Source organism: Podarcis erhardii (assembly GCF_964252035.2).
Source record: "Podarcis erhardii genome assembly, chromosome: 10".
NCBI classification, from domain to species: domain Eukaryota; kingdom Metazoa; phylum Chordata; class Lepidosauria; order Squamata; family Lacertidae; genus Podarcis; species Podarcis erhardii.
In genome coordinates this window covers 26,423,333-26,441,686 of record NC_138500.1, presented here as the reverse complement: position 1 = coordinate 26,441,686, position 18,354 = coordinate 26,423,333, and the positions used below count along the sequence as shown (strand labels likewise).

Below are 18,354 nucleotides of genomic sequence, written 5' to 3'. Positions count from 1 at the left end.
CCACAGCGCCACCCGCGTCCCCTTTAGGAGGTTCTAAATACTTACTTGGTTACTGCACTTTGAATTGAAGTTTTATATGCTGCTATCTTATTTGTTATTTTAATTATTGAGGCACTTAATGGACTGATTATTTAGCCTGTATTATTTAGTGTGTTGTAATTCGCACTGTAGAGGTTTTGCCAGAAACGCAGGCTAGAAATCTGTGAAATAAATGGCTATAACAGCAAAATCAACAAATTGTCTCACATTCCAGAAACGTTGGTGAAGGCTGATGCCATTGCTGAAGGCTTAATTTGCTAACAGGAGATACAGCTTCAAATCCGAACTCACTGCATGAAGCTCACTGGACAGCTTTGGGCAAGTCATCATCTCTCACCTTAACCTACTTCACAGGGGCCTTGGAAGGGTAAATTAAGCTGTGTGGCAAAACATTTCACCCACTTCAAGGTACTGTAGAAATTAATAATAGCAGAAGTATATACATAATTTCCTTTGTCTAATATTGGGGGCATGCTGCTGCACTGATTTGACTTCTTAATGAGGATTTGGGCTAAGAGAGAAAACAAGATGAGAAGAATTGATTAAGCCAAGAGAGATATACCTCACTTTGCACACATACAGTACCAAGTGCAAAGAGACTATCACTGCATACATACTAACCTATTTACTCACCACTTCCTAGTGGCTTTGTGAAATTGTAAGGATGACTGTGGCATTTCGCCAGCCCCAGCACACTAAATGACAAGTTTATTATCCATAAAAACATATTTTAATGCCAACAACTAATTCAAAGTCAAATTCCAATGGTGCTCTTACAACAGAAATATACAATTTGCACAAAACATGGCTGATCTGACAAGAATGTTTCGCAGGCTAACAATATATATAGATATATGTATATAGATGTACCGGTAGATAACTTCCTTATTAAAGAATTTTATTATGCCAGAAGTCATGCAAAGAATTTCAGAGCAGTAAGCACAATAGGAACAATCACTTGTTGACATTTCCAAAAACCATTCAAATACAGAAACATTAGGCTATAGATAAATATATACATACACTTATATTTTTGTTGCTGTTTGTGTGGTCCCTTCTGTGTTCCGTTGAAGCACCCCACTCTACCCTACGGGGTCCTTATTATAGACGTCCAAAAATAGGATTTGGAGTATTTAACTACCGATACAGACCACCAATATAAACTCTTTGAGATTTCTACCTTAGATCCCTGTAAATGAGGCACTTAACCATTGGCTGGGAGTTGGGGCAGGAGTCAGCAACACAAGTGTCCACCTCCAAAGCCAATATTGATTCTAATCCATAGTCCTTGGATCATTTGAAGTGAGAGGTTGCCACATACATCCTCATTTTGCTTGATGCCAAGCATGCTGTAGTCTGGTTCTAACACCCTTTAAACAATGGTTTTCAAACTCTGTTCCAGGGAATGATAGCACAGTGATGGGCAAGCTTTCCAGTAGAACTTGTCCACCACAGCTGATTTTTTCAGCAAGGAATCCTTGATTAGCACAATTATGACAAAGAAGCTTACCTGAAAGGTTGCCCACCACTATAATTTGCTCTCTCAATCTGGAGTTGCAGGGGAGTGTTGTCTGTTTTCCAAAGGGCACTCTTAGTTGATGGGGAGTAGTAGGTTGCCTCAACCTTTAGTAGTGTTCCCAAGAAAATGCCCCCAGATCCTCTGCAATAATGGCCTAGTTCACACACAAGACTAAGTTATGGTTAATAAAACCATAGTTTCTTAATCCATTGTTTATTTGATAACCTGAAGCCTGCCTATGGTTTGTTTACTACCCAGAAACCACAGCCATAGTTTGTTGTTGGGTTATGAATCTTGGTTTGTTTTAACTATGGCTTGGTGTTATATGCAAACCAAGCACTCTGCCTTAACCATGGTTTCTCCCTCCCCCAAACCCCGACACTAATCTACAACAGCAAGAGCAGCTGGAAAACAAATCAAGCTTTGGAGAATCAAGCCATGGTTTATTTAATCATCTGTGGAACAAACTGGTGGCTAAACAAACAATGGCTTAATGTTAAATGTAAACCAGGCCAATGGCAGGTGACCAGGAACCCTTCAGTACACAAGCTCATGTGAAAAGGCTTCCCTAAAGGTAGAAAAGTTGAAAACCACAGCTTTAGAACCACATCCTCAAGAATCTGGATCCCTTTAATGCAGTAGTGCACAGCACCATCAACAAACTAATCCAGTATGAATAGAGGAGGACTTGTAATGTATCCTCTGGTGTTTAAATGTGCATATTAATATATACAAACAAGCTTCATTAAAAAAAAAATCAAGATGCAACACATTTTACTACTTTATTTACCCTGGTATGCTCCAAAGAATGTTCTTTACCTTATTTTATTGCAAAGTCGCTATAGCCATGATCCACATAGCAGTTAAGCCAGAGTGCTGGCAGTTAAAGCAGACAAGGCTAATGTAGCTTGAGTCCAGCTATAGAGGCTTAACTTGTTTGTGCTGCAAGACCATTTTACAGAATACAAATACAGCCACTTGTTGGCTACCTACCAATGCAATCCTTGTGAAGCAACAAAACTCACCCAGTATAATGGTAGATTGAATGGGCTACAGTCACCTCTAATGTCACTCAGCTGACTTTCAGATGTATACAAAGTAGGCTGAATTGGCACAAAAACGATTTTTTTGTCGGAAGGAATTGATTTAACTGGAACTAACTGATGTGCCTGCATTCAGACTGTGATGACTGAACTATAGACACCAAATCTTGCTCACTGAAATCTTGAACCTTGGAGTAAGGCAAGTAAGATATGACCTCAGTGAATCCCTTTAAAAACATACACACACAAAAAAACTAAAGCATTGAGTGTCATTTCCACGCTCTCTTGATATAGGTGGTCTACATCCATATACCAATCTAAATGTTGATTAGCAGATGGACCAGATCTGCAATCTCCTAACATCATGTCAATAAGCCTGAACATTGCAATTGCTATTGTTTTAAGCATTTCAATAACGTCCTCTCTCACAAAGCCACACAAAAACACACACATTGCTAGGTGTCCTGATTTGCTACGGATAATACAGGGAAAATTCCAATCACATCATGAATCAAGATCTATCCCTTTCAAAAGAGGTATATAATTTGGATTTGTAAGGCATAAACAGGACCTTCCTATCAATTTCCATTTTCTTCTTTGCCCCAGTTCCCCCCCCCCATGAATTTTAATAGCCTATGGCCTGAATGTTGATGTTTGCAACCAGGCAAAACCTATGTTTGCATTTTTTACTGTCTCCATCAAGCCATGAGGAGGGTTCATTCAATGACACGGGGCCCCTGAACAGGTCTAGGAGATGAAGCCAACTCAGGCCCAGGGATTTCAGCCAGGGCAGGCAAGGAGACAGAACCAATGAGGGGACCCCTATGGAATCTGACATATTTGGGAAAGCAGAGTAGTTGCTCCTTCTGAAAACAGCCACGGGAACAGGTCAGTTAGAACAAAAAATTAACAAGTCCAGGAAACTATAGCAGAATGTTTTAGGGCAAGACAGGATGGGACAAATAAGCTCTGTGTATGTACCTACCCAGGCATTAGGGTAGATTTAACACAGGGCTTGTTTACTGACAAGCACTTAGGGGTTATTATCCAAGTCAAAATACACACATAAGACTTTCCAGAGTCTTCTACACCAGGCTTCTTCAACCTTGTTCCCTTCAGATGTTATGAATTATAAGTCCCATAAGGCTGTTGTAGAAAAATACCTATACTGGACCCCAGGCAAGTTGCACTAACAACTCCATACCTTTCAATTTTTTCTCTAGACCAAGGACCAACCTAGAAAATCATACCAGGTGAGTACAGTTTCCATGGGAAAGACCCATGAGTTCAGTCACAGCCGACATTGCGGGGGGGGGGGGGGTCATTTAAACATTGTAGAGCAGTACTCATCTAACTTGTTCACTCCCACACAGTTCAGATAATGTTTCAAGGGTCTTTAATTCCACAAAGAAGAAGTGCTAAATCAAGATCTTTCCAGGGCTCTTCGCACTCTACTTCTTGAAATTATAAGCAAAAGAGGTTGATGGGGAGTTCAATGGCTAATTGTGCAAAGTGGCCTCTAGTGTAGCAGAGAGCAATGGGCTTTATGGCTCAGAAATTTGCAGGGTCCTAGAACATGCCATACAATCTGGAGGACATATAAAACATTTTCATATTGAAACTTCTAATTCTAATTGAGAATTCATACAGACCTGTGAAAATTTAAAGAGATTATATGTGATGGTGATACATTTTGTCCTACTATGAGCCCTATCCCTCTCCAAGTCAAGTCAGTAATAAGAAGATCTGTATGGGAGGCAGGATTCATCTTTTAATGACTGTATAGTATCAGTTAAACCTGTCTCAATTATCTTCTTGTGCTACCAGCTTCTTGGCTTTAGATCAACCAAGTCACGTACAGTTGGCTCCCGGGAAAGAGCTAATGATTTTACGCTTGAAGAGCAAATCAGATTAGCCCGTTTTTGAGTAACACAATTAAAATGACAACTTGCTTGTCTCAAATGTTGCTGTGTGTCTAATACAATGTGCAAAACAGATTTGCAAAATTACATTTGGCAAAAGTATGGATCCTAATCTCGTTGAGATGGTTTAAGAGAATGAGCAAGAGGAAGACTGGTGCTTAAAATATTCTAAGGTGTGCTCTTGGAAAATTACATGAGACATTCAGCATTTAATTGCGTGATTGAACATATGTGATTCACTCCATGCCGCCTACTGAATATATTATGCTGAAAACAAAACCTTTTGTTTTGACAGTTAAAAAAAGCCAGTTCAATGCAAACGTCAAAATGGTAGCACATTAGCAAACCGACATTCATATGATAGGCTGCTAGCATTGTGTACATGGCATCCTCTTTTTCTGCTTCCGAGGGATGAGTAAAATAAATTGCTGTCCTTGCATGTTTATTTCCTTAGTGCAGGAAACTTGTTCCATTACACTATTTGAAAAAAAACCAAAAACCCTTTTCTATTCATAATGCTGTCTTCCAAATAATTTGCCTCTACTTAATTGCCATCTGCACAATGGACATTACTGCTCAATAACTTGCATGCCAAAATAGTAAACATATTTACCTGGAAGAAAGCTTTGCAGTTTCCCACATGCTACAAAGCAGTTCTTAGGATTAAAATCTAAGGATGTGATCTAAGTCGCCCTTGAGTAGTCGTTTTTTCTGTAACCAATAGCTAGTATGGAGGGCCTCAAATCAGGTCAGAACCATGACATGGGGGAAAGGGGAGTTTTAACTATTTGCCACCACTTTGGGCTCAAATGAAATTGGCCCCCACTCTGCCTGGGCAGAAATCTTCCACTGGTGCTCATACATTTAAAGTACATGGCTTCCCCCAAAGAATGCTGGGAACAATAATAGTCCATTAAGGATGCTGGGAACTGTAGCTCTGTGAGGGATAAATGGCAGTTCCCAGGATTCTTTGAGGGAAGCCATGAGTGTTAAAATTGTATAAATGTGCTTTAAATCTATGACGTGCATGTGATATACCAATTCCTATTTAGAGTTTTGTATTAAATATTTGTGGATATTCAAGTGTTGCACAAAGATAAATCTTTTGGGTATCATGGCTAATTAGTGCTTGTCATCAGGGCGAGCTAACTGTAATTGAGAGGCAGTCTCCCTGGAACACATAACTTCCTGAAACAGCCATTGTTTGCCTATATTCACACAGACTATCTATGTCATAGAGGAAGAGATGACTAAGGCATGCAGTCCTATTATTCCTTTTAGTTTTGACACGGCTTGACTGATTCCTAACAGCAGGTGCTAACATTTTGTCGAATTTGGGAAATTCATCTTTCAGATGCCAAAATGCATCAGCAGCATTCAAGAAACCCAAACTAATGGGAACAACTACACATTCTGCCTTTGCAGCTTCCAAGGTGGTTTGTGACAACATACCCACACTCATGATTTCACCATTCTTGGCAAAAACAATTGTATCTTTCCATAAACCACTCGGGTTTATGACATTCCCCAATGTCCCCCACTCTTCTCCCAAATTTAAGCACAGAAGCTGGACCTAACCTCATGACAGATGAGAATCATCTTGGCTAAGGTGGGAATAAACTGTGAAACTAATTCGACCCATTAGAGCAAAAGGTGCAGAAAACAGACAGCTTGAAACAACCATTTTTGAGTTTTGAGCTAATTAGGAAAGTTACAGAAAGATTTCAAAGGTGGGGGATCTGTTTGGAGTTTACTTACATTTGCTCTGGGTTGATACACATCTAAAGCTGTTTGTTCTGGGATCCCTGCCATATCTGCTCTATGAATCTGAAAACAAACTGATTATAGAACAGTTCCCCAGTGCTTTCTCCTCCAAAAGTAACCAGGTCCCATGAAAAGCAGCACAGCTCTAGTCACCAGTCTATGCATCGTCTATGCACTTTAAAAAAAAGCGCGCACACACACAGGGCATCAATTTTGGTGTGTGTTCACAGGTCGTATTTTGGGAGACAGAAGGAGCAAACAGCCACCATATGGCTAATGCAGAATCTCCTTCTCAATTGCAAATCAGTTCATGAAGTTGCAAATCATGAAGTTCAGGATCGCCCATTAACCATCACAGCTGAGCAACCTGTGGCATGAGTAGCAGGGAAGTGTGGCACTCCTGGAAAGGTCACAGCGAAAAGCCATATTTACAGTTGTGCTTGCTTCTCCAACACTTTTCATCTCATCAGGCCCAGAAGCAAAACCACACTGAGTCATAAGTGGGATGAAGGTGAAACAGCTGCATTCATTTGGGATGTGGCACCCTCTCAGTTTTAGATTGGATTTGGTGGCGTACTCATCAAAAAAGATTGGTCACAACTGCATAATACACATGGAACTACTATTGTAATGCAAGTGATGGCCCTGCAGAGATGCCTGGCAGCGTAACGCCCACTCTCTTCCTCTGGGCATTTTGCCAGACCAAGATAGGACCACATGCACATGTACTGTGCTTCTTTTGAATGGCCAAGGGGTTGCTTGTTGGGGTGGAGTTTAAGGCGCCCACCTATCAAACACTGGGTATGCCCCAAATAGGCACAAGTCACACTAGCTAGTGAGGTAGGTTCAGGGAACTGAGGCAAAGAGATCGCGCCTTGTGCAAGGGAACAGCATGCCTCCACGACAGAAGACAGAACCTCTGACCAGATCTCCCAGATTCAAATCCAACTCTTTTATCTATCAGGCCACTGAAGCAAGTACAGCAAAATCAAGGCTAGGTGTTCAGAGGTGGCTAGCTCAAGGAAACCACATGACCTCATGGCAGAAATGGAACTTTAGAAGTGGCTATCTCTAGCAGGCAGCAGATCAAATGATGCACTTCCCAGTCACAATTTCATCTAGTGCGTTAATCATCACAATGTTGTTGTGGCTGCCATTGTTTCTATACCCTGCTTCCTCCCATAGGAGCCCATGGGAACTTACAGCATGTGCCCCCAGTCCCTGGGCTGATCCCAGGCTACTTTGTGATGGCTAGAAGGCCTTACAGAGATCTCAAGAGGTGCACAACCTTTTCTCATTGCTTGCTGTCAAGAAGCAGATTCTGATCACCTCTAATTTGCCACTGATTTGCTAGCAAAGACAGAACTGGAGTGAAGAATAATATTTAAAACATGAGCACAGTCAATTGGCTTGGCCTTCTTCAAAGACAGGGATAGGGTACCTGTTATTAGTCTCCAACTCCCATCAACCTCAGCTGCAGTTCAAAACCATATGGAGGACTACAGGTTCTCCATCACGACCACCAGCACTATTATTAAAATTTATCAGTTGCTTTATCTTGCCCAAGGCAATCCAAAGTGACTTACAACTGTTCTAGGACTCAGGAGCTTTTAAATCTCTGTCTCTGCCATTGTGTAAATGAACCTGAATGAAAGCCAGGGAGGGTTATATCTCCCCCAATTTACTTATATGCCTGTATTTATCTATTAGATCTCATGTATGTGTATGCGGACAAACACACAAATGGATACATAATAAAGAATACCCCGTATCTTTGTCAGAGAACACCCCTGAGTTAATAGAACTATACACCCATTCATCAGAACCTTGAAACAGGGTATTCCAGAGAGCAACGTAGTCGAACAGGTCTTTTTTGTACAACAGAAGTTTCTCAGAATTCTAGATAGTTCACCAGACAACATAGAACCCAACAGAATACAAATAATCCTCACCTCCACAGAACATACCAGTGATCTAGCCCTACCTCTAGCCTTCAGGTGATATTGGACTACAACTGCCATAGACCCTGACCATTGGCCATGCTGGCTGGGAGTAATTGGAGTTGGAGTCCAAGAATATCCAGAGGCCACTAGGTTGGGAAAGGCTTCCAGAGAACCATGCATAGTACTGCTCTGTGCATTTTCATGAAAGAGAATTTCACCACAGCACTGTGAAATCCCTAACTGAACCCCCTATAGGCCAATGGAACAATGGAGACGGAATTCAGCTGATCACACTGTCAAAGCATCTTTGCTCTATAGAACTCCCTGGAAAGTGAACTTCATAGCTCCTTTGTGTCCTTTAAAAAAAGGGCATTTTGAGATGAAAACCTAATTTGGAATACAGCCACAATAAGGAGTTTAATATCCCACAGCACAACACAGAAGTTAAAGGCAGGAAATAAATACATTCTCTGTGGAATTTTGCTGAGCACGGTGTAACTACTTCAGTGATAATCTGGCAAGGGCTTTACTTTGACAGCTTTAACCTATTCCAGTTAAAAAGAGGGGGGGGAGGGGAGAGAGCAGAAACAGAGGTACTTTAATGGTGTAAAGTCTTTGAAAGGTGTTGCCTTCAGCAACTGGCATGCCAAGACCTGATGCTGTTGCAAAGGTGGGTGGGTAAGTGGCGGGGGGGGGGTCGGGATGCCACCTTCAAAGTTACCCACACTGAACCTGAAGAATGCCTGTGTTCTCTGGCAGTTGGCTAGCCTCAGGTTTCTGACAAAACAAACTGGGTTATGAGATCCTTTTGCCTTTACATAATGGTTTCATTGTGGAGGAAACTTAATGGGGCTCCTATACTGCAACGCTTAATGGCACTATTGAGAAAGAGAACAGCTGCAGTTCACAGACTGTTTACTTTGAAGTGGCACAAATGTTAAGTGGCTTGTGGCCTGTGGGCAGCCGAAACACAGGACGGGAATATTTGGCCAAGGGTATATGTGTGTGCAGGGTGGGGGGTGGAGAGTGTTTTAACAGTTGAACGGAAAGTAAAAAAAGAAAGGATTCATTTAAGGAACCCAGAATAATAAATGGCCGGATATTTAATTTATCCCCCAAAGAAGGGTTGCAGGATGAATAAACATTGCCATGACTCAAAATTTGGATTTGATTTTAGTAGCTTGAAAGCTCAAGGCAGGGATAGGGAACCTGTGACCTTCAGATGTGACTGGATTAAGAGTTTTCACCATCCCTGGTTATTGGCTGGCTGGGGCTGATGGGAATCCACCAACTCTGGAGGGCCACAAACTCTCCATTTCTGGCTTCAGGCCAACACAGAGGGGCAAACATGGGGTTGCCATTGAGTGCAATTAGAAGATAACTTGGCATATGACTGCAGTTCTAGACCCACTTACTTGAGAGTGAGTCCCAGTTGACTCAATGGGGCTTCCTTTTGGATAGACATGTATAGGATTGCACTGTATATAATTTGTGTTTGTTGCGTTCACACTTCATATTTCTACATGTAAATTTAAAATATATTGGGCATGCTCCTAAAAATATAACATTATATACTGGACTTTAGCTTTAGGATTGTCATTACTAGGTGTACTTTGGCGCTCCAATCATTTCCAAACCCAGACATTTTCAGGCTCAAATGTGACTTTAAAAAAGAAATCAAAATAAAATGATACAGTCATGTTCCTCTTTTACTCCCCAGCATGTGTATACTTCTACACGCACATTATTTCTTAGAAGACTGAAGAATTCTTCTGCACATGCTTCAGAAAAGTGCTAAGGAGAATGTAGCTGATGTTCCCACAAACCTTTCAATAGGAATGTATCAGTACTAAAGGAAGAAAGGTGTCAATGCAAGCCTATATGTGCCCACTCAGAAGTAAGTCCCACTGAATTCAATGGGGCTTACTGGATAAAAGATTGTGGCCTGAATGAAGACAATCAAATTTGATCAGAAAAGTACATTCAGACAAATTCACATCAGCCTACACAATGTAACTATTTAAACTCTGTTAAAGCTGAATTTTCATTTCATGTTGATGTCCATATGCAACACTTTCTACTTCTCTAACAGAGAAAAACAGGCACAAGGTTGGGGCTTGGCAGCCTGAGGAGGGAAGTGCTCTACGTCCCTATTCCATTTCCTCCATCTATGGCCAGGGATGGTGAACCTATGGCCCTCCAGATGTTGCTGGACTCCAATTGCCATCAGCCTCAATGAGGATGCCAATGGACAGGGATGACTGGAGCTACAGTTCAACAATATCTGGAGGGCCAGAGATCCCCTATCCCTGGATTAGTTATTGGAATCAGAATGAGAGCAAATTATTCTGTAACAGGCACTGTGGACAAATGGGAAACCGCTAAACCCCCATAAATAACAGCTAAGTGACTTATTCAGGGACTATGGTAATATTTGATGTAAAAATCTCCCGACTACCAATCTCCCTTTTTACCTTAGAAACTCTTGATCTATTTCACATCTTTAAGAACAAAGGCAGTTGTAACATCTGAAGAGGAGTCACAGCAGGTTCTGTGTCCTTGCTTATGAAGTTGTACAAAAAGAATGTCCTTGTTATTTGCTTGTCAGTTTTCCCCTCCCTTGTTTCCATGCAGACTTCCTGCCTTTTTATTCTTTAAGCTGTCTGTCACACATGTAACTTTATTGGCACACATATACATTTCTCCATCAGCATGTTAAAAAGAAAGTTACAGGATTGTGGTTGTATTTTGGTGATGTCATTGGAACTAGCCAATTCATTGCCATAGCTGTTTCCCCTTGACCCCGGAAAGAACAAAACAAAGCAGCATTGAACACAGTGAGGGTCCTTCCAAACCTGCCTTCACTGCTCTATAAGTATTACACCTGTCTTTGAAAAAAAATGTTTCAAGGTCACCATGGTCACCTTTTTCAAAAAATTGTCCAGTGCAGTTAGCATTCTGTATCCAGCCCTCATCCTCCTTCTCTTGCTTCAGATTTTATTCCTTTTGAATATTTTTTTTGTTTTGTTTTCAGTACAAACACATGGCCACCTATGATCCTGTTTCAGTTTTTCAAGTCTATGGGCAATAAACTTCACCATACGGCTTTGCCTAACGCAGTATAATCCTTAGGCAACTGATCATTTTCCTACTGGAAAACATATGGAAATTAGCTCTTATAAAAGGATATAGAAAAGTTCTGAAATACAGAACAAGTTGTGTGATTCCACCCCCTTCCCTGGAAGGCCCTGTTTTAGGCTCTTGAGAGAAAATATCACCCTTTAAGAGTCATACCTAAGGATAGTTCTCTACCTAACCATTTTAAAATAATTTACAGAAAAGGAAGATGAGAGCTGTTTTATTGTGGAGCTGGCTGCAGAGGCCTAAAGGAAATTTTAGGAAAAAGTGGGGAGAGTGAAAAATTACCAACTTATTAGTGAAAAGAGTCATTTTTAGGTTTTTGGAGGTGAGTTAGGCAGCAATCCTATACCCACCTACCTGGGAGTAAGCCCCAATGGAATCAGGGGGACTTACTTTGGAACAGGCAGGTATAGGATCACACTGCAGAAGAGCTAAATGGAAGCTGATGAAATGGTAACATTTACAAACTGTGTAATTAAGATATATTCAAAAGGTGCAGGTGCAGGCTTTCTTAGCTATGTATCTCTATCATAGGGTAAAGGTTGCACCCACTGAATTTAAACTTCCTACACTGCTCTTAAAGGCATAAGGGTCTGTTGGAAATATTAACTGTGAGTCAGAAATTCAGAGAAATATTTAGATATCGGATATAAAACTTGGTTATAAACATTAAGATGCAGCAAACAGTCCACCTGGATAGATATGATAAAGAAAAGTTTCAAGAATCCCAACAGTTGATCTTTCAGACAAAGAATGTTTCATATCGTTGTGCTAGATTTGATTTCTTTTTTAGCCCTCCTCTATATCGGTGTTTTATTTTCGACTTTTACATTTTTTTTTTTTTGGTCATATCCATCATTTTTATTCTGTACATGTTCATGCCAATAAACCTTTAATTATTTAATTTTTAAAAAAATAAAAAAAAGTGTATAACAATCCCCAGCTAGGATTATATGGCTTATTTGGGGGTGGGGAGATGACTGGATTGCTTACTCATTTCTTGATATTTATGTAATTGAGGAAATAGAAAAATGAGTCACATTCATGGAGGATAAGCCTCTCAAAGTCTACGAACTAGGACAGCTAAATGGGTGTGCGCTTTCAGAAACAGTGCACCTCTAAATACCAGGTGCCAGGGGTATACAATGCGGTAGGACGGCTGCCTTCATGGCTCACTTTTAGGCTTCCTGGCAGCATCTGGCTGGACACTGTGGGAATCAGGAGGCTGGACTAGACAGATCACAGGTCTGATCCAGCAAGGCTTGTGTTCTGGTTTCAGCTAAATCACAGCCTCACTCTCACATGATGCCGTCTGGGGATCGCACTGTAATACTTCACTGACTCAGAATCATATACTGTATCCTTAAGACCCTTTCTCGAATGCTATAAAGGATGGAATCTATGGAGGGATTTTAGATTTAGAGGGAGAAGTGAGGAAGGAGGGAGTGAGGAGAGGAGGGGAGGTTACCTAAATTGGTTCCATGACACTAATCCAAGATGCATTGACAGTGATATACCTGTAAAGCTCAGACATTTGAGGGACATGGCAGACCTGCTTCAATCTTCTTTTTGAAGAACACAGCAAAAACATCTGGAAGGATAACCAAAAGTAGAAGGCGTTGCTGTAGCAAGGAAGCGATCACTTCTTGTCAATATTTCCATTTGCAACCCCATCATTGGCTTGGAATCCTAAGAAAGGAAATTCCACACAAGGAAGGTTTCCCATTCACCTTTACAGCCAGCTTACCTACAGTCCCAGCCCACTTAACTATTACTGAGGTCCCGGTGTTAACTTCTTACTTCTGTCAGGTTTTCCCTATTTAACCGTTTACTTCTGTTAGCTCAACAGAATGAAATTGAAATACCTAGAAAATTAATTTTCAGTTATTTTTAAATGGCATTTTAATCAAAAGATTTTTATATACATTCACACCATTAAACAGACTACAGCAAACTTTAGAACACCTCATTTTTTTTATATAGTCATATGTTTGTTTGGCTTGTCTCTTGGCTGAGGTGCTTAACGTGTAGGTTTGACTTGCAAGGGGCCCCAATTTGACCACCGCTTCATATCTCCTGCTGGGGGCCTTCTGTCTTTTTGAGCTAGATTTCCACTCCTGCCTGCAGCCCTCTGCAAAGGAGGAAACCTCCTGAATAATGTAGGATGGGGTGCAGGCAGTTGGGAGGGAATAACTTTCTTCCGTTATCTTAAGATCCAAACCATTGTGCTATATAGTTTCTGAATTAATAGCCAAGACTACAACTTGGGTTGTAGCCCAATGCTAGTCCTACTCAGAGCAGACCCAATGAACTCAAAAGCTATGGAAAAAACTTAGTTGAATATAATCCTCTATTCCCCCACCCAGTTCAGCTACAAAAGTATGCCTTAGGTCAGGGGTAGCCAATGTGGTGCCATCCAGATGTCAGCAGACTTCAAATTCCATCATCCTTGACCATTGGCCATGCTGACTAGGGCTGATGGGAGTTGTAGTCCACTGATGTATGGAGGCTGCCAGGTCGGCTGCCCCTTATATTATTAGAGTTGAACTGGTCTATGAGTAGCAATAGCCTCTGGTTGTTTTCACAAGTAGTTAATGCTGAATGATGGCCTACAAGAAGCCACAATTTGACCGTGGCCTTGCATCACATACCATAAAGCATAAAATTGCTTTTGGCATTTGAAAATTGCACAACCAGTTGCATTGAATAGAACATGCATTCAATTTAAAAACAACAACAACCAACAACCCCTGCTTACTATCCCCATATTAACAACATTCACAAATGATGACTCCTGGTATTGCTTGTGAAAAACATCCTTCAAGAGTCTTTTCCCTGCTGCATTGATCCCCAACACTCACTATTTGGCAGCTCAGCAGTTAACACCCAGGAGGCCCTTCAAATGTCATAGAAAGGTTACAGCAACCCATCCCTTGTGTACGGCTGTTTGCGGTGACCAAGGAAGCACGGCAAGGAAGCACCCAAGGGAACAGTAATCACACTGGTCAGGTTATTGTCCCTGTCAGCACTGCAGTGCAAAATTCACAGTAAGCCAAGTTGCCCATTACAGACAATGGGTCCGGGGTGAGCATTACTCCATTATTCAATTGCCATGCTGTGCCTCTGTAACATTACCGGTAGTTTAGGCAATTTTGCAGTGTTGCTGCAGGAATGGTATAAAACAAAAAAAGGAGGATTTGACGTTTAGAGCCACAGAACAGCCCCTTGTTTTCTTGTTGTCCAATATAAAAAAAAACTGGATTCCTGAACATTTAAAAAAATCTGTCAGAGTGAATTAGCACCTTATAGAAAAGACCTAGGATTTACTTTGAACTGGCATTATGAAAATTTCCAAAGTTTAAGAACCAGACATAATTTTCCCAGGGGCACAACAGGGTGGGGCGAGGCAGGGCAAGCAAATTGACACAACTTCATTAAGGAAAAGGTAGCTTGATAAACATTCTGATGGAAATGATCTTTTACTATGGTCCCTGCAAAACTAAATGGTCAGGAATCTGTGTGGCACTTAATAGGTTCGACTTGCTAAAAATATGCTGCTAAACAACTTGAGGCCTGCTACAGGCTTCCATGAGCACATAACCTACACATTCTCATTATACGGCAAGGAATCAGTCTATAGTACATATTTAATATATAATTAAAATAAATCATCTTCTTCATAACCTCTTCCCAGTAGCAAAATACCACCAACATTTCCCATGAATTGTTGACCCAGTATTGACCTCTCTCATATAATAACTACAAATCATCTTCTCTAAAATTATTCTCCATGGGAATTGTGAACCCCCAGAAAACGAAACTCTGAAATATATTTCACAAATGGAGTTTGACAAAGAACTAACATTGCATTGTTTTCTTTTTCTTGGCAAAATTAAGCACAAACGTAACATTTCACAGGTACCGTTACCATGCAAATGCATGTTAAAATTTCATTGCTGTTTTAAACCCCAAACCACAGTTAGCATGCAATTTCCCCCACCCCAACTACTGAGTCCTTGGTAATGCACCTCTTTGGTGTAACCGTGAGCCATTGGGGCAAGATTATACCACTTTTAAAAGTAAAGTGTATGAGCAGAACCTTTTCAGATGTATGTTCACACAGTGTACATCTTAGCATATAAAAAAAAAAATAGAAAAAAAATGAACCCCAAACTTAACATGTAACATACATTCTCAAACACGTTGAAAACAAAATTTGGAGCTTAAGAAAATAAAGTGGGAGGGAACCCTAAGAGGCCACCCCATTTTTTAATGAACATTTTTAAAAAGTTCCCATCACTAAAAATTCGCCATACTACCAGATCTTGTTTCTCAAATGCACAATACAATGGACTATGGGGCAGGGAGAGTGCAGGTCTCAAAAAGAAGAAGTAGTATGACACTGTGTTACAAAAACAACCTGATGTGTTGGTTTTGTCAAATAATTGTTTCGTGGCATTCTTGGTCTAGGACGGGCTTCTGCTACGTACGGGTGCATGGCCCAGCTTCAGTTGGCATTAGCTGCACGACAGCACTTCCGTGTTCAGAATCTGAACAGCAATTCACAGAACAGCAATACATCCTTGTAGTTCCAAAAATGCATAGGAGTCACATGTACCATAACCTTTTGCCCAAAGGAAGTTTCAAGCAAGTGACAGCACCTCTGGCCCACAACCGCAATGTAATACTCCCATAGGAAAAAATAGCGTTGTATATTCTCTTAAGAAACTGCACCAGCAACATTTTCATTTGCAGTGCTTCCCCTCCCCCCCATCAGAAACATCAGGCTCTTCCTGAACTTTATACAATGGAGCCTTTTGAAGACGACAAATGAATCGACTGGATCCGTGATGCCAACGTCCTCTGTAAATCTTGTAGTACGTTTTGGCCAGACGAGTCTCCGTTCTTGTCGTACAGCAGCTGTTTGAAAGCTTCATTTTCTATGAGGACCATCATGTTTTTTAGAAAGTAACCCTCACAATAGGAAGCTAGTTCTGTTACTCCAAGAAACTGAAGACAGAGGAAATGAGGCCCAGGGCGGGGAGAAAGAAAAGAAAAGGAAAAGGGAAAAAAAATTAGTGAAATTTATACACAGTTATAGGCCAGAAATCCTAAGAACTTAAGAAGAGCCCTGTTGGTTCAGACCAAGAAAACCAAACAATTCTTCTGTTCTTAGAGTGGCCAGCCAGAAGCACATGAGAAACCCACAAGTAGAATATGGGTGCAACAGTACTCTTCCCACTCAGGGCTGATATTCAGAAACATACTGCCCCAGATACTGGAAGTAACACAGCCACCCTGACAGGCAGTCATTGATAGTTTTCTCCGCCATGAGTTTGCCTGTTTCCCTTTTAAAGCCATTAAAACTGGTGGCCATCACTATAAGGTATGGTCCCAAGTTCCATAGTCTAGCAATGTGGTGTGTGTGTGTGTGTGTGTGTGTGTGTGTGTACTTCTGTTTGTCCACCCTCCATGGAAGTAGTTCTGCAGGCAAGACAAGAGATTTGGACTTGTTTTTCTTCAACAGTAACTTACACTTCCATTTCTGCTGCTGAAATGGAAGGGACCTTTGGATGTAAGTGTGCAGTTTAGAATGGAGGCTTGCCCTTCAATGACAAAAACACCAGAAATTCTATTAGGCCTGCCTAAGCTCAGTTGCTCTGTTGCTCCAAGCCATGAATGATAAAAGCGATGGCTGTGATTTCCCACTCAAGGCTCACACACAGTTAAGGAATTTGAAAGATGGCTGTCTAGATAAATCAAGAAGGGATGTGTATGGACAAATTAGGCAGTCGTGTGAAGACTCTTAAGGAGTTGTGGGAGCTGCAATTGAAGAGCAACACATGAAAATATCACATACAAGACGCCCATGTTGTTCTTCAATGACACCTGGAGAGACTCTTGAGTATATCTGCCTAGAACACCACTCCTGGTGAATGCCAGGAGGGAACGTGCCATTACAGTCTTGTGAGCATGTTCCTGGCTAGGCTACAAAGTCACTATTTACACGGAGGTAGAAATCCTCTGCTCAGTTGTCAGTTGGGCATGCTTTAAAAAAAAAAAAAAAAAGTGTACCACATTTGATTGTACACCACACTGTGATACCATATGAATGGTGGTATAAAAACGCTTTTAAAAAATGAGTAATGCAGTTTTACCTTGGCGTGATTATAAATATCCACACAGTTTTCTGTGTTGATACTTTTTGCACAGATGATCTCACAGTGTCGTTGCAATGCCTCAAGCTGGAAAAATTTAGCAGCAGACAGAAGCTGAAAAACAGGAGAAAAGAAAATATTGTTATGTGCTTTGGTTCCAGAGTTTGTGGGTGCAAGGGCACCCATAATCCTTGAACTTAGTAAAAGTTAGAACTAAACAATATTTGATTAAACTGTGCCAAATGCTGAAACCCCCTGGATTTAATTTATGCTAACAAACCAGGACAGCTTGCCATAGTCACTAAAATAGACCATTAGCAGGTGACAAAGGCCAGTGATGGCCCATCAAGGACACCAACAGAAGGTGAAGACTGCCAGGCAAAGGAGGGATGGGGTGCCTGCTCCAGCTATGTGTTGGTGGACAAGAAGGGTTCGGATTTCAAGTCTGGATGACATATGTAGGAGGAAACAGGGTTAGCAGTGAGAGGAAGAAGGAGGGGCGGAACACCATGTGAGCTGGAGATGACAGGCTGGAACAAAGAGACACAGAGGATGGCTTTTTTCTGTTCTTTGAATCTAATGCTGTACTTATGGAGAAGACAAGACCCTCAGGATGTGAAAGCTCTGCACTCCCTCCATATAGACTAAGGTTGTATATGTGTGTAAATAAAACCATATATCATAAAGACACCACAGTCTCTGCTCTGCCTCATTTCCAACGGAAACACAGACCCTGGATAAGTGCCTGGAACCCCTGAAATCTCACACTGCTGTGGAGATATGGGTGCCATGTGGCAATATATACCAGAGTCCTGGGAGGAAGGG

At 41.2% G+C, this 18,354-nt stretch overlaps 1 protein-coding gene across 6 annotated transcripts in view; it reads right to left on the bottom strand.

The window, feature by feature from the left end:
- Nucleotides 1-746: 746 nt before the first annotated feature.
- Nucleotides 747-18,354, bottom strand: part of ABTB3 (ankyrin repeat and BTB domain containing 3) — a 236,859-nt gene continuing 219,251 nt past the window's right edge. For 5 of the 6 annotated variants that reach the window (XM_081878365.1, XM_081878367.1, XM_081878366.1 and 2 more), the window contains 2 exons: nucleotides 17,530-17,643; nucleotides 747-16,381 (listed from right to left, as the gene is read on the bottom strand). In XM_081878365.1, the coding sequence (XP_081734491.1) occupies nucleotides 16,172-16,381; nucleotides 17,530-17,643 (324 nt within the window). In that variant the 3' untranslated portion in view covers nucleotides 747-16,171. The remainder of the gene's footprint in view (nucleotides 16,382-17,529; nucleotides 17,644-18,354) is intronic. The other variant, XR_014160678.1, reaches the window with a different exon arrangement.